Source organism: Podarcis vaucheri (genome assembly GCF_965113315.1).
Source record: "Podarcis vaucheri genome assembly, chromosome: 2".
Taxonomy (NCBI): Eukaryota; Metazoa; Chordata; class Lepidosauria; order Squamata; family Lacertidae; genus Podarcis; species Podarcis vaucheri.
The window spans coordinates 86,931,695-86,956,697 of record NC_138760.1 but is presented as its reverse complement, the minus strand read 5'-3'; the positions used below and the strand labels follow the sequence as shown (position 1 = coordinate 86,956,697).

Here is a 25,003-nt window from a genome sequence, read left to right as displayed (position 1 = left end):
TATATTTGTGAATTATACAAGAATGATGCAACAGGCATCAAGTGATATGTTGTGCTGGCCACAATTGTTGTTTGTGATATCATGAAATGCAATGGGGTAGCTCTGGATCATACCATATCAAAGCAGAAGCTGTACAACAACAAGAGCATGTTGCATGGAAACCTCCTTGGACAAACCATATGCTAGATGTACTGAGAGGCTTTTGATAAGACAATACAATAGGGACCAGTGAAAGGATATAGCCATGCCATGAATCCCATTGTTCCTCCGGTGGGGAATGTAACGGCCTAGGGATGGCTTCTTCGTAACTGCCATGTCCATTTGATGGTTGTCTATTATTTTCAAAGTGATAACAAAATGGATCCTTTATTGTGCAACTCAGCAGTCCACTCCATGTCCATTTTGTTCAAATAGCTCTCACATTGTGCCTGGATTGTAACTCTCAGTGGGTGACTTGACTGCTTACAATGCCTTGCTTTGATTTAAGCAATGTTATGCTCTCCAGTTCATTACAGCTGTGACATTGTAAAGCATTTCACTGATCACCATTGTACCATATTCATGACACTGTGGAAACATGAAGAGTTGGTGATTTCTTTTGAATAAGTATTGATTGAAAATAGTTTACCTTTTGAGCCTGAGGAAGCTGGAAAAAAACAAGAACAAAATAGAACAAGCCATCATTATATAATTGATGTGATATATTAACGTGAGTTTAGCTGCTTCATTAATTTAAAAAAATCACCAAGCTAATAAAAATAGAGGAAGTAACAGGAGAAATATTTCCAATTAATTCAATCTGCTGCATAAACATGGGACTATAGGAGGAACGAAAGGACAGCTTCTCTGCTAAATATCACTAGCACTATGCAATTTGTTAAAACACTGCAGTGCTAGAGGAAAGGGATGGTTTCCCCAAAAGATATGGTATCACACTTGAATTGTGAAGTTCCATCTTCCTGTACACAAATATAATTCAACGTAGAGGTAACTGCATCATTTAAAAGGCCTTTCTTGGATCTTTAAGGCCCCTCTTACAGTTAAGATCCATTCCAATTAATGGACCATTCAAAATACACATTCATAATTGTGTGTGCACATATTTAAACACAAATATGAGCTGCATTTGAGTGCCTGTGCATAAGACACAATTATGATTTTGTAAACGAAAGCTTCATGCTACTAAATGGCAGAATGCTACTGTTACTACTGAAACTGTCACAATTATTTGAGAGTTGAATTGCAAGAACTGTAAAATCTGTGCCATTTGTCTTACATACTTCCAAACCGATCAAAGTTGCTGTTGATATCTAAATAAAGGCATACGCCAGTGTAAAGCTACACACTAATTTATGTCACTGAAATCAGTGTGAGAGATGATTTAGAGATTTCAGTAGGAGAGCTGAGAAAATATTGGACCCTTCTGTAGAAGTCACTACGCCACTGAAATGCTTAACTTTGCCTACATTACTCCCAAAGAAGACATGCTGATTCAGTCCACATAGATGTACTCATCAGGTATACCATGAGCTACGACTCAAATGAACAATCCAAAATAGGGCTCTACAACTGTATATCATACATTATAGGGATGAAGGAGAAAATGGCTTGCATTTTAATATGAGCGTACTTAATTTGCCCTTCCCAAACCGTTATATGACTTGAAACACAGCTATCCTTCAAACTTTGCACTACTCTCGTTTCTGCAATGTAGTTCCACAGTGCACCAAAGTATACAAAAAGGTGTATTTTAAGGGAAAGTGCGCACACACACCAAGTATATTAATGAAAACAATGTGCAAAAGTGCATCATATTAGTGAAAACTTCCTGAAAAAAATGCATACAGAAATGTGCAATGTGTATGAAAATACATACAGGTTTTTGTGAGAGCTTTTAAGTAAGCATTGCAAAGTGATGTGGAAATGGAGTGAACTGAACTTGAGACTGGAAAAGTGAGAAATCCAAAGGGACAGATTTGTCCATCCCTACACACACATTACTAGCTAGGTAAAACAACTACATTGCATAGTCCCAACTCCAGGGGTAGGAGGGTAGCCACTATGTCTGGTATTTTGTCAATAAAACTGAGCATTAACCAGTAGAGTCAATTACAAGCCGCCGCCCCCACCGCCAACACACCCACACACCAATCCTTTAGTATTTTCATTCAAACTCAATTAACTTCCAAGCATGAAGTGCCTGTCTTGATCTGATCCCCTAAGAAACCGTGTCAGCAGCAAGTGCTTTCATTTGAAGCATCAGATGAAGACAGAAAACAACAACAAATTTAGAAAATGCATTGCGTGCAATGTAAAAACACAGATCAGTATTAGCCAAAGAGAACAGCTGATAAAATACTTCCCAGCTGGAATCTACAAGTTGCTGACCTCTTCCTTAAATATTCTATTTCCAATTTAGTAGGGAGATGCTGAAAGTTTCCAACAGACAAGTGTAAACATTGCAGGAAGAACCCATGTTCCTCCTAGCCAATTTGACTTCCATCCAGTCTTGCTTGCACTGACTGCCATGCCTTCAGTATCATCAATTGCTTGTTTCAATTACAGGTTTCCATGCATGCTTCTTCACACATGCTAGCTCATGAGTTTTACAGTCTCAGGGCTGACATGCAGCAACAGGGATTCTTGCCCATTTTGCTCATGGGAATAAGAATGGCTTGGCTGGGAAGGGTTAAAAAGAGAGAATTATCCTCTGAATTGAAATGGCTCTGGATTAGAACCCTGAGAAGTGCTGCTGTGAATTTGGAGGACAAATCTTACCAGCACTGAAGCTGAGGCCTCTAGGCTAAAGCATATTGGGTGGTATCCAACTAAACAGCTCTGCTGGTGGCAAGCAATTTTGGCTACACAGTGGCACTTCCTCTCCCTCTCCTTTCCACTTCCTCCTAAATATATTATGGGGTTTTCCCTAACCCTATGGAGCAGATTTATGGTAAGGTTACCAGACGTCCCCGTTTCCCGGGGACAGTCCCCGGATTTACAAATCACTCCCCATACAAAATCAATTGAAGTTGAAAAGTGTCCCCAGATTCATTGAAAAAAATCTGGTAACCTTGGGGCATGAGGTAGTTGGAAGAGAGGGAAAGGAAGTGCCATTGTACATCCAAAGATGTTTGTAGAAAACCAATGGAGCTATGTTCAGAATGCATTTTAAGTCATATGAATAAAACTAAAGGAAGAAGGAAGGGCTAGGTAGACAGAAGTGGCTGACTTGATGGGGGTAGAGTTGCTTTACTTGCTTCCTGGCAGGTGAGTTGCTGTTGTTTACTGGGAGGGGAAAGGGCTGGGTTGAGGTGGTGGGGAGGTTGGTGCAGTGATACTGCACAGCAGAAGCACTGGATTGACTCCACCGGCGCCTTTCGATAGGTTGATCTCTGCACTGCTTCATCTCTCCTGGTAAGTAGGAGAGGCACGATTGAAAAGCTAGTGTAGCATCTCAGTCCCTCAGCTGCTTCTGCATTTAGGATAGTCTCTTCCCAAAATTTACTGGATCCACATGGTTTCCATAATTTTTCAGGGAAGAGTTTGACTGACTCCATCTGGTTTGGCACTGTTCTAGGCACACAGGCAACTGACTTAGTAACTCCCAGGTTGTCTTCTCTTCCTTGCCAGGAGAGTTCAAGCATCTTCCTGGTTTACTGAGGGAAACTGAGGGCAATGGGGCAGCATGGATAATGGCTAAAGCATAGTCAGAGAAAAACTGAGCCTGACCATGCATGAGACACAGAGGGCATCTGTTACCATATTTATGGTCAAGATGTCGTTGAATCTGTGTGGTCTCATCCAGTGGAGATATTCCGCATGGTGAAAAGATTGTGAACCCCTGTTCAATGAGGGCTTTGAAATAAACTGTATCAAATTTGAAAATAAAACCCTATATACATCCCCTGTCTCTTTCCATGGGGATGTAGGACTCACACCCAGTTCTTAGGTTTCATTGGTGATGCAATAAACACTCCAAAAAAGGGATGCAATTCTATACGGAAAGCTGTATGAAGCACCTTCTCACATTTAGCACCAGGCATTCCTTCTATTTGCTGTGAGATTTTGACCAGCTTCGGCCCATCTGAAGCTGATACAGGCTCGTCTTATCTTGAGCCCAAGCAGAGTAGTCCACACAGCAGAAGGATAAGCAGTATGTGCCACATTCTTAACTGTATTTCCACTCTATGCTGAGAGAATACAAACATGCATCTTGCCTCTGTGAGAGCAGAGAAGCAACTGCCTCTCTAACAAAGAAACCAAGAGAACACTGAAAAACAGGAAACCAGTGAACGTCACATCCAGTCTCCCATTCCCGTGGGAATCCAACAGTAACTTGGACTGTGGAATGCAAAACAATGTCTTGTGACTGCAGTTGCTGCTCAGTGAGGGAAATAGAAACCAACATCTGCAACCCTGCTATGCAATATTTAATATACCATATACTTGCACCCATTTCAAGCAGTACAGCTAATCATATGCATCTGTAGGCATGGGGGTCTGCATTTTATCTTATACTGTAGAAAATGTTAATTGTTTATATAGCCTGACCAAAACATCACACAGAACTTCACAGAGTAACAGATGGTTACAAGTTGAAAGATTGCCCCATACTGTTAAGCTCATGTAAAAGCTGTCAGCAAACTGATGTCCTAGGTATACTTCTGCTCTGTTAATGGCAGCTGTAATTTTTTTTAAAAGTAATACTTTTGGAAACAATTTCAAATTCACTGGATTGACTTCAGATGCAAATAATCTGTAGGATTTAAGGCTCCTCTGACTGTAAAAAAGAAAATATTTTAATTGTTTTAAACAACTTTTTAAATGACATTAAACATAGTAGTAGAGAGAAGCTGATCTAAAGCATCCTTTTCACGTTCAGCATTAGTGCAAGTCACCATTATCAGTGTCAGGCTTTTGACTACCACCTCAGAATTCCAGTACAAGAAGGAAGTAAGCAGCAGCTCCCAAAGGCTGGCTTTTGGAACTGCATAGTCCCTGTAATACCTCATTCATCAGACTTGAGAATGAGGAACCTTAGCAGTCCCCAAAGTGTTGCTTGCCTTGCAACCCCAAGGAAGATTCAAATTCCCGCAGTCAGGGAGAGGGGAAGGAACCCTCAGCACTCCTTCTACATACACATGGCCTGAGGACTTCACACTCGCTTGGGCTTCTCCTGCTCCACAGAGTCAGCGATGGCCTTTAATTTATTCCCATCCCATCTTTCTTTCATCATGGATCCCCAAAGCAGTGTGCATGTATTCTGGTATCCTCACGTCCAGGCAACTGACCAAACCAAGGTACTGACATTGCAACTGAATCTCAAAGAGATTGAGAAAGTGATCATAATAAGGGCAGAAGAAGGCTGATAAGGGAAAGGCAAGGAAAACAACGCAGATCGTACACTCTCATACAAATGGACAAAATGTTTTCAAAGCACAAATCACAAGCCTGAGGAGAGTAGACAGCTGGGGAGTACACACACACGAGAGAGAGAGAGAGAGAGAGAGAGAGAGAGAGAGAGAGGGAGAGAGAGAGAGAGACTGCTCTGGGTCAAAATAAGAAACAACCTGGTCAAGAGCAAGAGAGGAGCCAGTAAAGACTTGTGATTCCTGTATTCGGGCACAAGAGGGCAGCATAACTTATTGATGCCATGTGTTTACCTCCTCTGGAGACATGCCTATGGGGGGGGGGAATACTTAACATATAAATATTTCTGCAAATTCTTGGAAAATCAGCAGATTCCTATGGAAAGGGACTGAAAATAACTCATAGGAATGAACAGATCAGGTTAAAGTGACATGGATTAGAAATTTGACCATCCCTACCTCTAAGCCAAATAAAATAAAGATAAAGATAAGGCACTGTCTGTTCTTGGTAATCCTTGCCCCGTCACATGTGCCCAACCTAACCCTGTGCCTGTTGACAAGCACATGGGCCAGGGTGGACAGCTTACAAAGAGTATATAAGATGACCCTGACTAAGCTGTAGCTCAGTTGAGTTGGGGAAATGTTTCTCAAACTTTATTCAAACAGTTACCCAAAATTTATGAAATCTCGCATTTGCACAGCATTACTGATCCTAAGACTTGGGAGTGTTCCTAAACTGTGCCCTGCTTTAAAGGGGAAACACATTGTCCAATGTCAGCGTTGGTCACTCAGCTGTTTGACAAAATGTTCTCATTCCCCAAAACATGCTAATTTCAACACAAAATTCAAAACTCATTAAACTTTGGCTCAGCTCTTGTATTTTGTCAACATGAATTCACCTATTATGATACACAATGATTCTTAAGGAAATTCTAGCTGTTTGGTGAACTTTAGCAAGAATATAGGAAGAGTTTTAGCTCCTGTGGAGCCGGAAGAAAGATTGGTTAAGTTTGGTATGTTGCAGAACACCTCTCTCAATTAATCATTTTGATCCACAGAGATTAATAACTACATCAGGCAGGGATCAACTAGGGTGTTGCATGCATGGAACGAGGTCCACTTGTGCAATGGGATTTTCACCCCACTACTCCAACTGTGTGCCCCCCCACTTTCCTCCCCACTGTGTGCAGGCAGGAGAGGGCAGGGAAAGCTTTATTGTGCAAGCAGACTCCATCCAATAGACACATAGCCCACTAAGTACTAAAGTACTATGTTGCATTCTACCCATCACTTTGGGTCATTTTGGCCCCTTTCAGAAAGTGGCGTATATATTATATTGAACTGGCCTAACTTTTGGTGCTACTGCCTCTCATCTAAAAGGCTTCTTTAAAACATCACATTCCTAATAATTACAAGAAAGTATAATAAGAGTACTAAAACATCACTATTCGTTGACTGTTTGCCTTCAAATTTAGTCCTAAAATGCTGTCACAGTAAATATAAAATTGAAAAAAAGTCTAGTAACTGCAGCACAGACCAAGAAATGAACAGGATATGAACATGGATGCTTTCACATCTTTTTTAAAAAGGCTGATTAGCCATTATTAACTAAGAATTAGTTAACTAAGGGTTAATTACTAAGGGTCTGACTTGCTGGACACATAGAGTGACAACCAACTAAGTCATAACCAGAGGTGATCAATGCGCTTAATTCCATTTGTCTGAATGGGTGTGCTCTGCATATGACTAACACTAGGTATCACCACCTAGCTTAAGATCTAAGGAACCATTGTGCGATAAATCTTCATTCTGTTGCTAGATTGTTTAGAAGTCAGTTGTATGAAGCATAAGCAGCTCACATTAGACCTGGTTAGGATTTTCTTTGAAATTACTTTTGCTGCTTTGACTGACACTTTCCCTCCTGAGAGGCCACAGGAAACAAACAATTTTCATAACAGTAGAAGCAAGAGTTCTTGGCTGACCCTTTACAGCAGAGCATACAAATTACTTATCTCTGCAAAACCCGGTGGGTACTATTGACTCCAGTGGTTTCTTCAGGCTCTGCCAAGACAAGTGTTGAGCAAAAGAAACGGCTCCTCAAGCTTTCTAATCCTCAAAAGCAGAGTGTAACAGTTCTTTTTCTTGCATCTAATGGAAATGGTTTTTCCCCCTTCCTCATACCTTTGCCGAAGTCTTAGAGTATTATATGTCATCTGTTTGTCTTTTCAATGCCAGCACTTTTAATTCAGCTTTATAATTCAGCATTTTTAATTCAGGTTCACATTAGTATCTTACTTAAATAAAGTGCAAATAATCATGATTCAGTTTCAATCCCTTTCTATGTCTTGCACATGTTTATCATTTTTATTATATATATTTTGCTAATGTTTTACAAGGCAGACTTATAGGCCAGTCAAAAACAATGTCCACTTGGAGGTCCCACTGAGTTCAATGAGACTTACTAGGAAGGATGCTTAGGACTGCGGTCCAAGTAAATTACAAGACAAATATTTAAGGAAGAAAAGACAAAGCTGGCTGTTTTGAGCACTGGGGAATACAAAAACAGCTCAGATGAGAAATCACCAAAGCTCACTTTTCATTATTGGAGGATATTCAATAATTACAACACAGAAAGGGCCTCAATCTGGCTCTGGTCCTACACTATAGTGGCTAATTTATTCATGGTTCCTCTTTTCCATTGCATTTGTGGCATTAAACTATGCTATGAAATTGTATTACACACAATTAGCATGATAATAAATAGCTTTCCAACACACCTAGCACACGCTTTCCTTTTTTATTGTCATTTGTTAAAATCTGAGAAAAAAATTTTTTTTTTATGTTTACAGAATGTTTTTAAATTATCTACCACTCTATACCTATAGGAAGTAGGGTGCTCTGTGTATGTGTGTGTGTGATATGCCAGTTGATATGTGGATTTCACATAGCCCTGTGCTATGTATGCTTGGAAGCAAACCCTATTATGTACAAAGAGGCTCGCTTTCTTGTAAGTCTGCACAGAATGATCGCCATAAGCCAGCAAGTTGCCCATTCATTTAGTGGAGGGGGAGCTGCAGACACTGACCCCTCTGAACACATTGAGCTATTAACTCAACTAAAACAAATCATGGAACTCTAGCGCTGAGCAGAACTCTCTTGCCTCAAAGAAATGATTAGAAGGTCATCCAAACAAGGACCACTGAGATTCTTTCTGAAAAGAAAGAAATGGATTTCTGAAAAATAGGTCATGTCAGACTAACCTGATCTCGTTTTTTGACAGAATTACAAGCCTGGTAGATGAAGGGAACGCAGTGGATGTAGCCTACCTTGATTTCAGCAAGGCATTTGACAAGGTGCCCCATGATATTCTTGTAAAGAAGCTGGTAAAATGCGGTCTTGACTATGCTACCACTCAGTGGATTTGTAACTGGCTGACTGACCGAACCCAAAGGGTGCTCATCAATGGTTCCTCTTCATCCTGGAGAAGAGTGACTAGTGGGGTGCCACAGGGTTCTGTCTTGGGCCCGGTCTTATTCAACATCTTTATCAACGATTTGGATGATGGACTCAAGGGCATCCTGATCAAATTTGCAGATGACACCAAACTGGGAGGGGTGGCTAACACCCCAGAGGACAGGATCACACTTTAAAACGACCTTGACAGATTAGAGAACTGGGCAAAAACAAACAAGATGAATTTTAACAGGGAGAAATGTAAAGTATTGCACTTGGGCAAAAAAAATGAGAGGCATAAATACAAGATGGGGGACACCTGGCTTGAGAGCAGTACATGTGAAAAGGATCTAGGAGTCTTGGTTGACCACAAACTTGACATGAGCCAACAGTGTGACGCGGCAGCTAAAAAAGCCAATGCAATTCTGGGCTGCATCAATAGGAGTATAGCATCTAGATCAAGGGAAGTAATAGTGCCACTGTATTCTGCTCTGGCCAGACCACACCTGGAGTACTGTGTCCAGTTCTGGGCACCACAATTCAAGAAGGACACTGACAAACTGGAACGTGTCCAGAGGAGGGCAACCAAAATGGTCAAAGGCCTGGAAACGATGCCTTATGAGGAACGGCTAAGGGAGCTGGGAATGTTTAGCCTGGAGAAGAGGAGGTTAAGGGGTGATATGATAGCCATGTTCAAATATATAAAAGGATGTCACATAGAGGAGGGAGAAAGGTTGTTTTCTGCTGCTCCGGAGAAGCGGACACGGAGCAATGGATCCAAACTACAAGAAAGAAGATTCCACCTAAACATTAGGAAGAACTTCCTGACAGTAAGAGCTGTTCGACAGTGGAATTTGCTGCCAAGGAGTGTGGTGGAGTCTCCTACTTTGGAGGTCTTTAAGCAGAGGCTTGACAACCACATGTCAGGAGTGCTCTGATGGTGTTTCCTGCTTGGCAGGGGGTTGGACTCGATGGCCCTTGTGGTCTCTTCCAACTCTATGATTCTATGATTCTATGAAATCAAATAATGAAAAGGTGCCAACTGAAAACTGTGCTGCTATATGTATCATGCCATTTGACTAAAGAGAGAATGTTATCCCAAAGTCTCTAGTTTGGTTATGATGTGCTGTTAGGGTTAGGAACACCTAATAAAGAGGCCTCGTTCTCAAAGGAGATCTCTGAAAGGTAACCGGACACCATTTTTCAACTTTTTGGTTGTAATGATTTTGGAACTGAAACTATGATACTAGCAGTCAGTGGTCCTCCAGGGGCTTGTCTAATCCCATGTTAAAACCATCCAAGTTGGTGGTCATCACTAAATGGCAGCAATTTCCCTTAGTTTAAGTTCATGCTTTACAGTTCTCTCCCACTTCACCTATTAGCCCTGCACTTCCTCATACCCTGCTTGAGAGGGATACCTTCCAAGGCCTAGGCCAAGTTTCCTACATCTGAAATTCAATAAAGTTGTGGCCTAATTTGAACCCATAAGCTGGTGTCATGTCTCCTTCTTGCAGGGGGGGGGGTAGGCTCCAGGGACAGGGGTTCAGCGTGTGTGCTCACAATTTCCCTTAGTTTAACTGTGCAGCTCAGTTCAGTTTGTCTTGAATCTTCCACCTCTGAGCTTCCTTGGATGACCCCCAGTTCCAGCGGTATAAGAGACAGATAATCTTTTGCAGGAGGTATCCCATTTTACAACACTGCTTTCTTTGCCCTGAAAAACAGAGTCTTGGTTTCGATTGGATTGCTAACTTATGTTTGATCTTGTTGTGCACAAGTTTTTAAAACTTTCTTTTAAGACCTATGTCTCATTTGAATTGATGGGTTTTTATTGTTGGCTTATCTTTTATTTGCTTTTTCATCACTGCATAAATGTAATTATAGTTGTTTTATATAGTTAATGGGTTGTCTCCAATGATTCTTGAGGAAAAAGTTTGGAACGGGAGACTGAAGAGGGGAGGAACTGGTGAAAACAGCCTCCCCCAAACTCCTCTCCCATCATTGGATATTCATACGTATGTAAGATTTTATTAGCACTGTGAAACATATGCCTTGTTGAATGGAGCCAGGCAATGCCAAACCACTTCTGCAATTGGGAACGGGGGAGACATTCCATTTTGTTGGCATTTAAGAGTGAACTTTGTAGCTTGCACTTTCCAAAACAGGATGTGAACCAAAGCACGGCCATCCAGCAGAATTTGCATTTCATAGGGTTTTGTAGGTTTATATTGCTACTGTCCCATTCTACTACTTCTGCTCTTGGGAGAGCAAAGAAGAGGCTGTGCCTTATCAAGCCATACTAGGCTGACTTTGTTATTAGCCCTCCTCCACAATTTGACAGCAACAGGGGAGTCATTTCCTGCCTGTCTACCTACTGGGTAGATAGGACAGAAAATGGCCACAATAACAAGAGTGGGGAAACTCAGGCCCAGAGCCAGCTGTGGCCCACCAGGCATCTGTACCCCCCCCCCCAGCTCTCTCTGGCCCTTGGAACTGTTCTCAGGCCACATCCCTCACTGGACCAATTTTTTTTTGTCTGGCTGGACTGTGTCTTGCAGCTCTGATAATGCCTCTTGCTTGTAAGGAATGGACTGCACCGAAATAAAATATCATTGGGTGGAAGACTGTTTCTAAACTGTTTTAACTGCTTCTTGAATGTTTTTCACTGTAACTGATTTTAGATGTTTTTAATTGTAATCATTTTTAGGGGAGGGGGGAACGTCACACTCTGCTTAGAATATTTTTGTTTTGCTTCTGTCTGCTGAGCTCCTGGGGGAGGAAGGGTGGGATGTAAATTAAGTAAATAAATAGTAAGATTTAAATTAATTCCTCTGCTCATTGTGGTCTCTGGTCCTGCCCATCACTGGCATGTGACCCTCAGAAGATGCCCCAGCATGTCTATAGTAATAAATAAAACAAATTAAGAATCCTGAAATGGGAAAATGGCTCCTGAATTCGGAAACAATGCAGGCCACCAGCGCATTTTCACCGGATTTTGCAGCGAGTATGGTAGGCCACCTTCAGTGAGCATGTATTTGGAAGAAGATTTTGTATTTTCCACAACTGGAAATGTATCCCTTGAACGGGTGGCTGAAGGAATGTTACTATTCCTCTCAAACTCACATGAAAGCAGAAAATTAAATTTGTATATATATAAATCTGTAAGAAAAGGTTAAGATACCCAAAATGCGAGCTACTCCCCTCCTCTAGCTTAATATAATTGCTTTAAACTCATATGGTGGAAGTATTTCACATCCCATATGAATATCCAAAAATAAACGAATGGGCAAGAATAAGAAAAAAGAAGACATGCATATACGTATACACACACACACATTGCAGATGGCATGTATTGCAAATTGATGTCACTTTCCAGTCATTTTAGTTAAATTCACCATTGTATCCCACCTTCAATAAGCTTCCGATACAAATTACAGGGCATAGCTGTGGCTTTCCCCACCCTTGCTGCTACCATTGCTCTTAGCACTTATTGGCTGCCGTACAAAGATGCTTGCAAAGCAGAAGCATAATTTTAATTACTGCCAAGCCTAATCATTTTTAAACGAGGTATTTATGAAAATTGATGGGAAGGTGAAACACAACAGCAGGACTATCATTTCTCACACAGGAGTACTCTGGCACGAAAGGGAAAGGGGCATCGACGGATCACGTAAGTGTATGGAACACACACATTTATTTATTTTCTAGTTTGTGACAACTTAGAAAAAAAGGAATGACAGGTATAACAACTCGTGTAAAAGGGCAGGAAAATAAATGGCCCTGTATGTAAATGCTTCAGCATATGTAACCCTGGGTGTGTATGGCCCTTTAATTATAGAATTATAGAAGGTGGTGGCACGGGTTCACGTCTTGAGTGTTTCTGTTAAGAAGGCTTCTGAGTGTCTTCTTTGCAGTTATTGGCCAATCAGGGGAGATTAGGCCTAGTTGGGAAGGAATTAATCTTAAACCCTGAACAGCTTGGCTTAGGTAAATAGAATATTTATAAATTTTGAGAAAATTCATAAAATATTTCATAAAACTATTCATCCTAATTTCTGCGTTGTTAAGTGGATACATTCTGTCAGGCGATGGTGTCCTTTTGTTAATTGTCTCAGAGTTTCTGCTTTTTTCTGCATGTAACTCTCTTTCCGTCACTGCTTTGGGAAACAGGGGAGGCTGTGGTTTTCAGGCTTCATCAGTTAATACATGGACAACAAGTTCCTCTGGAAAATAACAGCAGGAAACATACCTTGGTGCTGATATTGAAAGAGGAGTAATAACTGGGACTGTGGGAAATTTTAATAATGGAGCTTTTTGGTCATTCTGATTGTATACTCCTTCCGTTAGGCCGTCTATCAAACTGTTATATTGATGAATAATATAAATGTATTAATTTGGTTTATTCACCTTAGAGTATGCTTCCATGGTAGATCTACTACAATGAACCCTGAAGAAAGTAAGAGAAGATTACAACACTGGAGGAAGAGGGAGGTGGGGGGAGCGCACCGCCCCCGCACCACAATCGCAGTGGGGCGCCATCGTGGCTGCCCCCCTGCTCTGGCACCATGCCCCCGCAGGCAGTGTGCCACACCCCTGGGATGCGTGCCACAACCCTGGGACATGCACCATGCCCCCCGGGACGCACGCCAGCCCTGCCCCCACCTGCTCTCCACCCCCAGTGCCAGAGCATGAAGCTCCACCACTGGATTACACACTCCCCCCCCCCCACACCACCCTCATGTTCCCAAAATTGTTTCCCTCCTGCAGCTAGAATCTCAGAATGGATAGTCAAGGGACGGAACTCTAGCCCTATTTGGGTGTTATTTATCTCCGGAGTCGACTATTTGTAGTGATGGTGAGGGGGGAAAGTAAATAAATATCAATTGTTGCTTTTTTAAAATAACTTTTAAGATTTGATGAACATATATTCTCTGGTAAAGATAGCAACACACAGCATGTACCCAGTGTAACTTTCCCCAACCGGGTCCCCTCCAGATCTAGTATTTTATGTTTTATGAGCCAGTGTGGTGTAGTGGTTAAGAGCGGAAGTCTCGTTATCTGGGGAACCGGGTTCGCGTCTCCGCTCCTCCGCATGCAGCTGCTGGGTGACCTTGGGCCAGTCACACTTCTGTGAAGTCTCTCAGCCCCACTCACCTCCCAGAGTGTTTGTTGTGGGGGAGGAAGGGAAAGGAGAATGTTAGCCGCTTTGAGACTCCTTAAAGGGAGTGAAAGGGGGGGTATCAAGTCCAAACTCCTCTTCTTCTTCTTCTTCTTCTTCTTCTTATTATTATTATGCAATATTGTGCAAACAAATGCTTTACATAGTAATGCACCATGGGAGCATTGTGACAACAATTGAAAGGAAAGAGACTTCCACCTGGGACCCCAGAACAGCAGCATTCCACTCCATTGCCATAATACAAACCTAGTAAAGTATCATTCAGTTCAATCCTATGCATATTCACTTAGATGTAAGTCCCATTGTTTCTATTTGAGACTATGTCTAGGTAAGTTTGCAAAGGATTGCAGTCTGGCACAACTAAAACAAAAGGATGCATCTGATAAAGGAGAATGTAACCTACCAAAGCACATGACACAATCCTTTCATTAATTTTATGATGCCACAGACAGGATCCGTGTTTGAGTTTACTTTAAAAGGCTAGCATGGCTATTCTTCTGGAATGTTGCATCTGCCTCAATCATAGTTTTTCATCTGTATTTTCCAATACTTTTCCAATTCGTTTGTGAAGAGTTCAATTATGTCTAGTGTCGCCAACAGGAACTGATGACAGTACAATCAGTTTCTTGTTCAATAGCTTTACTCTGAGCAATGGACGGTGCACACCATCTGTTAATAAGTCTGAAGTTAACACACTTCAATACTAGTTTTTAAAGCTACAGCTCGTGAATTAGCTGCTCTGGGCCATTTCAGGGAGCTGCTATGTAGAATGAGTATAGTTTTGCAAAGGGATACATACTTTGTTCTTTCTCCATACTACAAACAACTCTGTAAAATACATGTAGAAACTGTAGGCTGACTGGAAACTACAGAAACCAGCCCAAGGGAATAATTGGAATGTTTCCACCATCTGCCATTAGTGCATTTTCAAAAATGAGAATTTTGCATAAAGTTTATTATTATTATTATTATTATTATTATTATTATTATTATTATTATTAAAACACATTAGTGTGTTTTTTCCAGTTTGATCTAATACATGAGAAATGCAGAAATAAATTCTTCCTTCATTTAATAATTTGTTGCCTTTTGATTTTCAGGTTTGGGTGCTGACAGGCACAACTAAAATTCCAGTGAAAACAGGTCTGAAAAATCTAAAAGCATTCTTTGTCCTCTCAGAGAAAGGGGTTGTACATCAATGACAAGTTGAAAAATTCCTTGCCCTGCTATATCTCCAGCACACAGGTGTGGAAGACATGTGTAGAGAAGAGTTCCCATTGGGATATTCTGGTAAATCAAAACTGAACACCAAGCCTGCTGCCTGTGATTTATACAGATAATATTCCATAGCAGAAGACTGTGAGTTAAAGAGACAAACCTCTGAGCACTATGAAGAACATCCTCAAAGATGCAGCACAAGATTCTCATATAAGCAGTTATCCTGTAAATTCTAAAGTCGCTAGGGTGCAATCCACACTCGAGGTTCTTTCGTTTATGAGGTACTGCTGTACTGGTATGTTTCACTAATGAAAATGCAGATCAGGGGTTACACTGTAAAGAATACATGTTTGCACAACATGGTAATAGCGACTATGCCTTCCTAGGATCATACTACCCTGCTGGCTCCCTGTGACTGCTTTGCTCCTTCCTGGTCTTTTCAGCAGAGTAGCTAAGCCAGTGATGGCCAAACTTGGCCCTCCAGCTGTTTTGGGACTACAATTCCCATCATCCCTGACCACTGGTCCTGTTAGCTAGGGATGATGGGAGCTGTAGTCCAAAAACAGCTGGAGGGCCAAGTTTGGCCATCACTGAGCTAAGCCCAGGATTGGCTTACTGTGTCATCCAAACCCAGACTTGTTATAAAGCTCTTTCCTCCTTAGCGATGAGCTGTAGTCAAGAACAAACCTTGGCTACAGCTTGTGATTAAAGGGGACAGAGACTGATATAGAGCCAGGGTCCAGGTGCCACACTAAGTCAAACCTTGGCTTAGCTGCCATGCTGCACTGAGCTAAAAGGACCAGGATGAACAAAGTGGCTGTGGTCACCTCCCTGGATGCCTGAATGCTCACACTAGACCATGGTTTGGTTTAGTATTATATGTGAATGCAACCCCTTTATCTCCCTTGGGATGTGAAATAAAAAAGTGGATGATTCTTAAGTCGCATATAGTGTATTATATTTCTTTGTCACACCACACTGCGCCACACCTTTGTGATTTCTGATCACAGAGAATGATTGCACACTCAGGGTGCATTGAAAAGAAGTCTTGCAAAAAGCAGGAGGGAGATGGAGAACAATCACAGTACTTCTCCCTCACCCCTGTGGAAAGTGAAAGTTTGGGGGAAAGGGCTTTCAAATGAAACACATCTGTGCAGGTGCTTATTGAGACTTAGCACCACCACCCAAAAATATGATGATCAGTCATGGACACTCAAACTTCCTTCCCACAGATTCGTTCCCAAACACCAAAGGTTAAATTCTAAAGAAAGGTGAGGAAGGGGGCTGGGGATGTAGTTCTGGAGGATGGAAGGCACTCCCACCAATAATAGTTATAATATAACATGTTTGTTGCACATAAAAGAAATCTGAAAAATCCCAGAATAAAGTAGCAGAAGTAGTGGGATAACTGCAAGTTGGTGAATGAGTTATGATTCATGAGAAAGCAAGAAGCACACTACCACCAACCCCCCCCTCCTAATGTGGACTGGGTCTAGGTTAGAGGGCAATTAGAATGTACAGTAGGTTGACTACATGGACTAATCCAGCAATTTCTCATTTTTGGCACTGTTTTATGGATTTGATGTCATTAGACCCTTCAACACCTCCAGCAACAGTAGAACACATTCACTTAGCCATTTGAAAGGTCTGGATTTCTTTAGCTCTTTTTTAATCAAAGACGGAGTTTGAAATGTCAGCTCATGCCAGGGCTTAGATATAATGAAACTAAGCCACACTGGAGCTGCCAAAATACATTTGAAAAGAATGTGCTAATCACACAAGAACAACTTCAACATCCCGCCCTTTCGTAGCGTGGGAAGAAGGGGGAAACGTGACTGCAGGGATTTGTAAGTTGATGACCAGAGCAGACCAGGTCTCAAAAGTTTTGAAGAAAGAACCACAGATACAGTAGGTGAAAGAAGAAGGGGGGGGCTGAATGAACCTGGGGTAGGTGATGAGGAAAATGAGGAAATGATTGAAAGTGAAAGAGCACACTGCCAAGAGTTGTATAGATAATAAATACTTTCCTCTCTCCTTAAAATTTGAGAACTTGGGTTTATGTTTGGCCTGTTCACTGCATTGTTGTCTTGATACATGTGCAAAAGACAAGTAATTGCCGATTAATTCTCCAATCCAATTATGATTTTTGTTATAAAAATCCTGCTCAATGAACTACGTAAGAGAAAATGACAAGCAATGCCAGTTGGAGGACTGTTTCTGAAGTTGGCTAACACATTGGCCTTACTAGATACCAGTAATAGATTAAACTGCAAGACCTGAGTTATCTTTGTGCACCATTGCTGAAAGTCCATGCTATACTCTATGGAAGGGCAGGCAAGAACCAACAGAAAAATCTCTACGTGCTTCAGATACAGTTTTCTAGATAAAACTTAGCACTTTTGTTGGTTTCCTCGCCACCACAGGAAGAAAAATGGCTTATTTTCTTAACCCACATGATTGCCTTTTAGCTTCTGATGTTGCATGCAAGTCAAATAACAAATTAGAAGTGAATCTAATATGGGAGATGGAGCTAAAGTTCAGCAAAAATGTCCTTAAACAAAAAGTGGGATGCTGCAGGAAAATTGAAACAATGGCAGCCTTCAACACTTCTGAAGTTACTGTACATGAACAAAAATAATTAGAGTAGTCATTTGTTTCAATTGAAATAAAGTACTTTAATATTTATAGTCTGTGCCAGAATTATAATGACTCTGGGGCTAGAAGTGAAGTGTCACAGCATGTTCCACACGTTTTTAACACTGTTTCTAAAAGCTCTAGAGGCTATTAAATTTAATGAACCCATCTGCTACGAAATAGAGGTCCAACATAATCAGTTTTCTCAGTGCCATATAATGCAGATGGCATTCCACAATCCACGTGCCCAGATAGTTTTGTTTTTTATGGTCTTCTTTAGGTGTGTGGGTATTTTTATTTTACTTTGTTTTGATGGTCTGAACATCTTTTATTGTCTGTGCTATTTTATTTTACAAATACAGTGTACCATGATGCCTGCAATGCAAAGTTTAACTAATTAAAATAAATACTGCCATTTAATAACACCCTTTCCCCTCCGTAGCAGTTTTGACAACCAGCAATTAGCTCAATGATATAATACTCTGCAGCTAATATAATCATTGAAAATTGCCCTAAGAACTTCCAGGTCTAGCACTAAGACAAAAGCAAACATGTAATTTATCAAATACAAAGGAGTTTGTTTCATGAATCAAAGATTCTAGGTAAAAGACTAGATGTGCATAATGCAGTTTATTCATGATATTGTAAAAGGTCTTAGAAATCAGGTGTCAATGTGGAAATGGAACCATTAAGTGGCCATCTTTACATTAGCTTGTCCATCTCCTCATGTGCTCTATTTTCAAGTGCTTTTATTTTATAAGAAGTGCTTTTACTGAGCTGAGCAACTCGACAGCTTCCTTAACCATTTGGAAGTCATCACAGCCCCTAGACTTTCACTGAAGCAGCATGTACATGCTTGTTCTTATTAACATCCAGCTGCTGAGGACAGGTCATCTTGGCTGCGCACCTACTGATTTAAAAAACACACCACTGCTCACTGCACTTTGAGCTCAAGTTCAGTCAAGATTGGAAGGGTTCATTATGTTTCTGCCAATTGCTACTTAAGTTTTTGTGTGTGTCATGTAATGCAATGGGTGTCATGAGCAGTTCTATAGTTCACCTTTAACGAAATCGTCAGTAATGAAGCAAATATGGTACACTTGTTGAGAAAGCCGGATGTTTGGCTGCAACAGCTAGAACTCTGGAGCTAGGTCAGTCTTGAAAAATGTACATGGATATTTTTGGAAGTTTTTACAAAGGCTTATTCTGAACTTCAAAAGTGTGCCTTTCCCCATATTTGACTGGTTTGTCAGCAGCCACACTAGATGCTTCAGAGTCACCAGTTGGTACAGAATGCACGAATAAGAACTCTTATAGAAATCAGACTATCAGGGCATATTATACATATTCTGTTTCTGGGCCCAATTTGAAGTGCTGGTTTTGGTTTTAAATGCTTTGAGCCAGATTGTCTGAACGCCCAGCTGCACGAGCCTGCCTCCTAAACTCCAAAATCAGCTCCAATTCAGCAGCAGGACCATAAAAATATGCCTTACCAATAGAGAGAGAAAAAACATGAGCAGGGAGCACTCCTAAGTTTCTTGTTTTGTAGCTTCTAAACAGAACTTGGCACTGGCTAAGTCTTAGTTGCTTTCAGTCAAGTTAGCACACAGCCAAATCTGATTGGTTAAATAACGTTTAAGCACCAGGAAAAACTTTTCTTTTTACCCAGGCATTTGCCCTTAATTTAAAGGGTTTCAGGTATCTGTGGCAAGATATATAAGACCTGTCATTTATCTGTATAGCTATATTTATTGAGCTTTTATTGGTTTTGTTTGCTATAATTTGTTTTTATACTATGTTTGTACGTCGCTTTGGACCACTTTTATGAAGAAAGTGAAACATTCCAACTCTACAGTTCTATGGTTCTATAAATAAATAAACATTAAATAAATAAAAGCAGCACTCATAAAAAGTCTTGAGAAATGGTTTCTACAATGATGGACATGTCATGACAGAGTTTTCATTTTTAGCAAGTAAGGTATCCACAGAGGTTACGTATATGGAGAACTATCCAGTGTTTGAGAGTCAACTAGTCTTTTGTCATTCTACCTACAGCAAAAAATGTAAGGGGGAAATAGTAGAAGTTCAAGTAAGAAATCTATGTCTGAAAAGAAAAGTACAAAAGACTGATAGCAGATGCTACCACAAAGTATGATGTTTAGAGCTATTTTGATTTTTTTGAGATACTTGTAGAACAGGCACAAAATAAATTTCATTATTCCCTGCATAAATAACTGACTCACAAATAACACTTCCTCCTCTCACCTTCTTATAAATGTTTTTTACTATAATTTGCATTCACAGTAATTGCTAATATTTACTTGCCGTAGTCATGTAAGAGCATTTCAAACTAACTGTGAAATATTGCAATGGGCTTTCAGAGCAGCAATCCATAATGTGCACTAGAAATAAGAGACCCTGGGCTCCTTTTACTGTGCTGAAAATGCTAATTATATTCACTTATGATAATAGCTCAATTAACAAAATGCCGTCTTTGGGAATATCATCTGGAAGAAAGAGAGTGCGAAATTACTTTGATTTCTTCCTACAACCTGATAAGACATGGCTCTTTTATATATAATGCTGAGGAAAGGTGATTTGACATAAGCTCATAAAATCTCTGCCTAAGTCTAAAAGGAGGAACTCCTGTCCTACTAGATACGGTTCATCCATAGGGACAAGCTGTGAGCCACCCTTACCAACACCATGATCTGAATTGAGCCAGAAACTGTTCTTCTCCTAGGTATAAAGAGGATGAAGTAGCAGGGATGGCAAGACATCAATGGCAATGACGTGGCAGGAAATTCCCAACAAGCTTCACCAAATATGGGCGAATATGGACTAGAGCTCATTTGAAGGTCTACCCAGGAGTAGCCAACACACTGCCTCCCATTGTTGCTGTTCTCCAACTCCTATCAGTCTCAGTCATCATGGCCGATGGTTAGAGAGGATGGACGCTATACTTCAACAACATCTGGAGGGCACAGCATTCAATACCTCTACTGCAAGTCATGGTCCCAGAATATAGTGTGCTGAAAACCCCACACTGGGCTACCCTCTAACATATTTTCAAGCACTACCTACATTTGACAAGTGTGCATGAAGGAATGGGTTTCTGTGTAGTAAGTTTAAAAACTGACTCAACCCCCCCCCTTTGTTCTTTCAAAAGAGAGCACTTTTAAATGCGTAAAACTTGAACTGTTGAGCAAAACCATAATAAGGACACAACTGCATAAACAGTTGTGTCCTTTATCAGGACAGGCAAGGCATGGCCTTGGCTCCCCAGGGAACAACGAAAACACGTCAGAACTTTATCTTATGTGCTGACCACAAAATATGCACAAGACCAATGTCCGGGGAAAATGCCAAAAGCGTGTTCCCAGAGATTATGACGCCCCCCCCCCCCAGATAAGAGTAGGAAGAGGAAGATCCTTTTATGGTCAGAAGTACAGGAAGGAAGATCCTTTTATGGTTAAGCGTACCAGAGCAGGAACATATGTGATGTCAACCTGCGTATACAAGTTGACGTGGCTGGGGAAGGGGGAGAGGATGCCTGGAGAGTATATAAACTGCATGAAACCTGTCATTTCTTTGGACTTGCTCTGGACTTGATCACGCAAGAGCCTTCTGCTATCCGGAGAGCAGAATAAACTCTTTCTTTGAATCAACCTCAGGTGTCGTTTGACTTCCTTCCTCCTGTCCCAGAGCAACGCTGACCCAATTGGTGAATTCCAATAAGGCTACATGCATTCACTGAACCCGACAAAGAGACTTAGGACACAGGTGTACCCTACATGTCAAAGAGATAAATAATTACCTGACATTCAGAAGACATCTTAAGGCAGCCCTGTTCAGGGAAGTTTTCAATATGTAACGCTGTACTGTTTTTAACACTGATTGGGAGCCACCCAGAGTGGCTGGGGAAACTCAGCCAGATGGGCGGGGTATAAATAATATATCATCATCATCATCATCATCATCATTATTATTATTATTATTATTATTATTATTACATTTAAAGAAGAGCTAACACACATTTAGGGACGCGGGTGGCGCTGTGGGTTAAAGCCTCAGCGCCTAGGGCTTGCCGATCGAAAGGTCGGCGGTTCGAATCCCCGCGGCGGGGTGCGCTCCCGCTGCTCGGTCCCAGCGCCTGCCCACCTAGCAGTTCGAAAGCACCCCCGGGGGCAAGTAGATAAATAGGTACCGCTTACCAGCGGGAAGGTAAACGGCGTTCCGTGTGCGGCTCTGGCTCGCCAGAGCAGCGTTGTCACGCTGACCACGTGACCCGGAAGTGTCTTCGGACAGCGCTGGCCCCTGGCCAATAGATGTGAGATGGGCGCACAAACCCCAGAGTCTGTCAAGACTGGCCCGTTCGGGCAGGGGTACCTTTACCTTTTTAACACACATTTAAAGCCCAGAGCTTCCTGCCCCCCCCATAGCATTATATGAATTGTAGTTTCTTAAGGATGGTGAGGGATAAGCTAAAGTTCCTAGGATTCTGATGTGGAAGCCATGTGCTTTGAATGTATAGCATGGATGTTTTCAAAGAGCACAAAAATGGCAAGAGTTGTATATGCTCTTCCTTGGCTACCTCTGGGCTCCTCTGCTGTAGTGGTGAATGATTTCCCCTAAAGCTGAGTGAGCAATTGTGCAAGGAGAACTTTCAACCACATTTGTAAAGGGAGAGCTAGAGCAAAAGGGGAAGAAGGGTGGTTTGATGGGGATAAGGAAAAGACATAGAAGCTGCCCATTGCCTACTTTTTGGTGGGCAAGTAACTTTTTGGTGGACGCCAAGTAAGAATTGTAAATAAAAGGATCAAGGAATGGTTTAGGAATTGCTCTCTGCCATTGCTCTGCACTTGCAAAGATGCCCGGCTGTAACATCCATCGATAGCCGTCGTTTCGTCCTTTGAAATGGAAATCTTCAAAGATCTTCAGTACGCAGATGCTTGAAAGGACTCTAACTATTCTAACTGTGTTCCTTTGTGAGTATGTAAAGTTAGTTAACTATGCAACGTTCTTATTTTCTTGTTTGTAAGACTCAAAAGAAGTGCCTGTTGATTTCAACATGTTTCTATTATTCTTTTAAAATAAATTTTTAAAGAAGAACCTGTTTGGTATCTGTGCCTTTTCCGAGGGAATAGCTAAATCCTAGCCTTCCGCTTAGTTACGCTCTACCATAGAATTTCTGTCTGCAAGTCTGTGGATTCAGCTTGTAGAGGGGGGGAATTGCCAGGTTAATGGGACACACCCTTCTCCCTGGGTTGTGGCTCTGGGTTCCCCTGAACAAAGGGAGTGGTGGCAGCCCTACCGGTGTTATTTTGGCCTGTGTTTCTGAAAAGTAAACCTTCGCCCACCTGCTCAAGAAACCTGGTCTGGCCGGAGAGCAAAGACAGGTGAGGGAGGGGCAGGGGGGGCGAGCGGCATTACTACATGGTAATATCTCTTTCCAGGGTACAGTCAATTTAAACCTCATCAATGTTTATGCGTACTTGGGTTTTTATGTGTGTGGCACTTTGCAATTACTTACACTGGATCTTATCAGCCATTCTGTTGCCCAGTCACCCAGTTTAAAGGGATCCTTACGGAGCGGTTCAGAATCTGATTAGGATTTTATTATCCAGAACAATTTGTGTCATCTGCAAACTAGGGAACCTTCTTGTTCACTCTGACTCCAGGTCATCCCCCTTACCCCGGCTGGAAATTGCAACTTTACATTTCCTGAGTCTTCCCTTCACTGAAATTAATCTTAGCCTTGCAAACAGCTTTTGTAAATAATGGAAATATAGCTAATTCCACAATAATCCACTTGAAAACACATTGAAGCTGTATTACAGTGATAATATGTTGATGTCAAGGTAGAGCAATTTGGAGTCTTGGTCACACTCCAGTGATCTTGAATTTGTAGATTTTTAAAAAATATATATATATGAATACAAATACACAGGAAATAAAGTGTAGCCTGGACTCAACCAGCCAGGTGCACACACAGAAGCCAGCTCAAGGGCTCCCTCTAGCAATGGGACTTCCCTTCCTCCTGCTTCTGTGTCCCACCCCCAAATATGCCTTGAGGGTTGGGAGAACCCCCAGAATAGTGTGGAGGGGAGAAGAGGAGGACCGTGCCATCTGGCAAGCAGAAATGCTTGTGCTGACAGAATGATTGGAAGAGAGTGGCATTGAACTCCTCCCTCTAAATGGAGTTTGCCAAAGAAAGCAGTTTAATTGCACTGCATTGCAATGTTTATCAAACAAACATAGGGCTGCCTCTGAAGATGGTTTGGAAACTTCAGCTGGTGCAGAATTTGGTGCAAGACGGTTTGAGCATATTACACCGACCCTGGCCTGACTGCACTGGCTGCCAATTAGCTTCTAGGCCCAATTCAAAGAGCTGGTTTTGACCTAGAAAGCCTTGAATAGCTCAGGACCACAACGCCTCAAGGACCACCTCTCCCTATATAAACCAATCTGAACTCTGCGTATATAAACCGATCTGGACCTCATCTGAGGCCCTTCTTTGTGTGCCTCCTCTATGAGAAGTCCGGAGGGTGGCAACACCAGAACAGGCCTCTTCTGTAGTGGCTCCCCGTCTGTAGAATGCTCTCCCCAGGGAGGTTCTTCCAGCGCCTTCATTATATACCAGGCAAAAACATTCCACTTCAACCAGGCCTTAATATTCTTTTAAATGTGATTGTGGGAGGGGGCATTCTTATTTTATTTTTAACTATTTATTTTGTGCTTTTATCCTGTATTTTTATTTTGTGAACTGTCCTGAGATCTTCGGATGAAGGGCTGTATATTAAATCCATCCATCCATCCATCCAGAATTACACTAATAAACGGGAAAGCAAGCATGATAAAAACTGATTCCAACATAGAAAGCTGTCTTTTAACAAACCCTATCAGCAGTCCAGCAACCTCAGCATTGTCTACCAATGACTGGCAGAGGATTTGCAGTCCTACCTGCAAGGACTAAATCTGGCTAGGGCTTTCAGCATATAGCATACAGCTGAGCCTCTACCACTGAGGTACAGCCCTATCAGCAGTTTTGTGAGCAGTTACTCAGTGCTTAGGTTATAAAGTTCCAGTTAGCATTCAACTGACAGATACTGCATCCATATGATAAGATAGAAGAATCCAGACAGCTGATGTG

General features: G+C 41.6%; 1 protein-coding gene across 4 annotated transcripts in view; it reads right to left on the bottom strand.

Moving 5' to 3' along the window:
* The window catches only part of CACNA2D3 (calcium voltage-gated channel auxiliary subunit alpha2delta 3), a 498,960-nt gene that overhangs the window by 145,055 nt on the left and 328,902 nt on the right, over positions 1 to 25,003 (bottom strand). For 3 of the 4 annotated variants that reach the window (XM_082209336.1, XM_082209333.1, XM_082209335.1), the window contains exon 14: positions 629 to 646. The exons of the other annotated variant lie outside the window; for it this stretch is intronic. In XM_082209336.1, the coding sequence (XP_082065462.1) occupies positions 629 to 646 (18 nt within the window). The remainder of the gene's footprint in view (positions 1 to 628; positions 647 to 25,003) is intronic. 4 annotated transcript variants of the gene reach the window in all.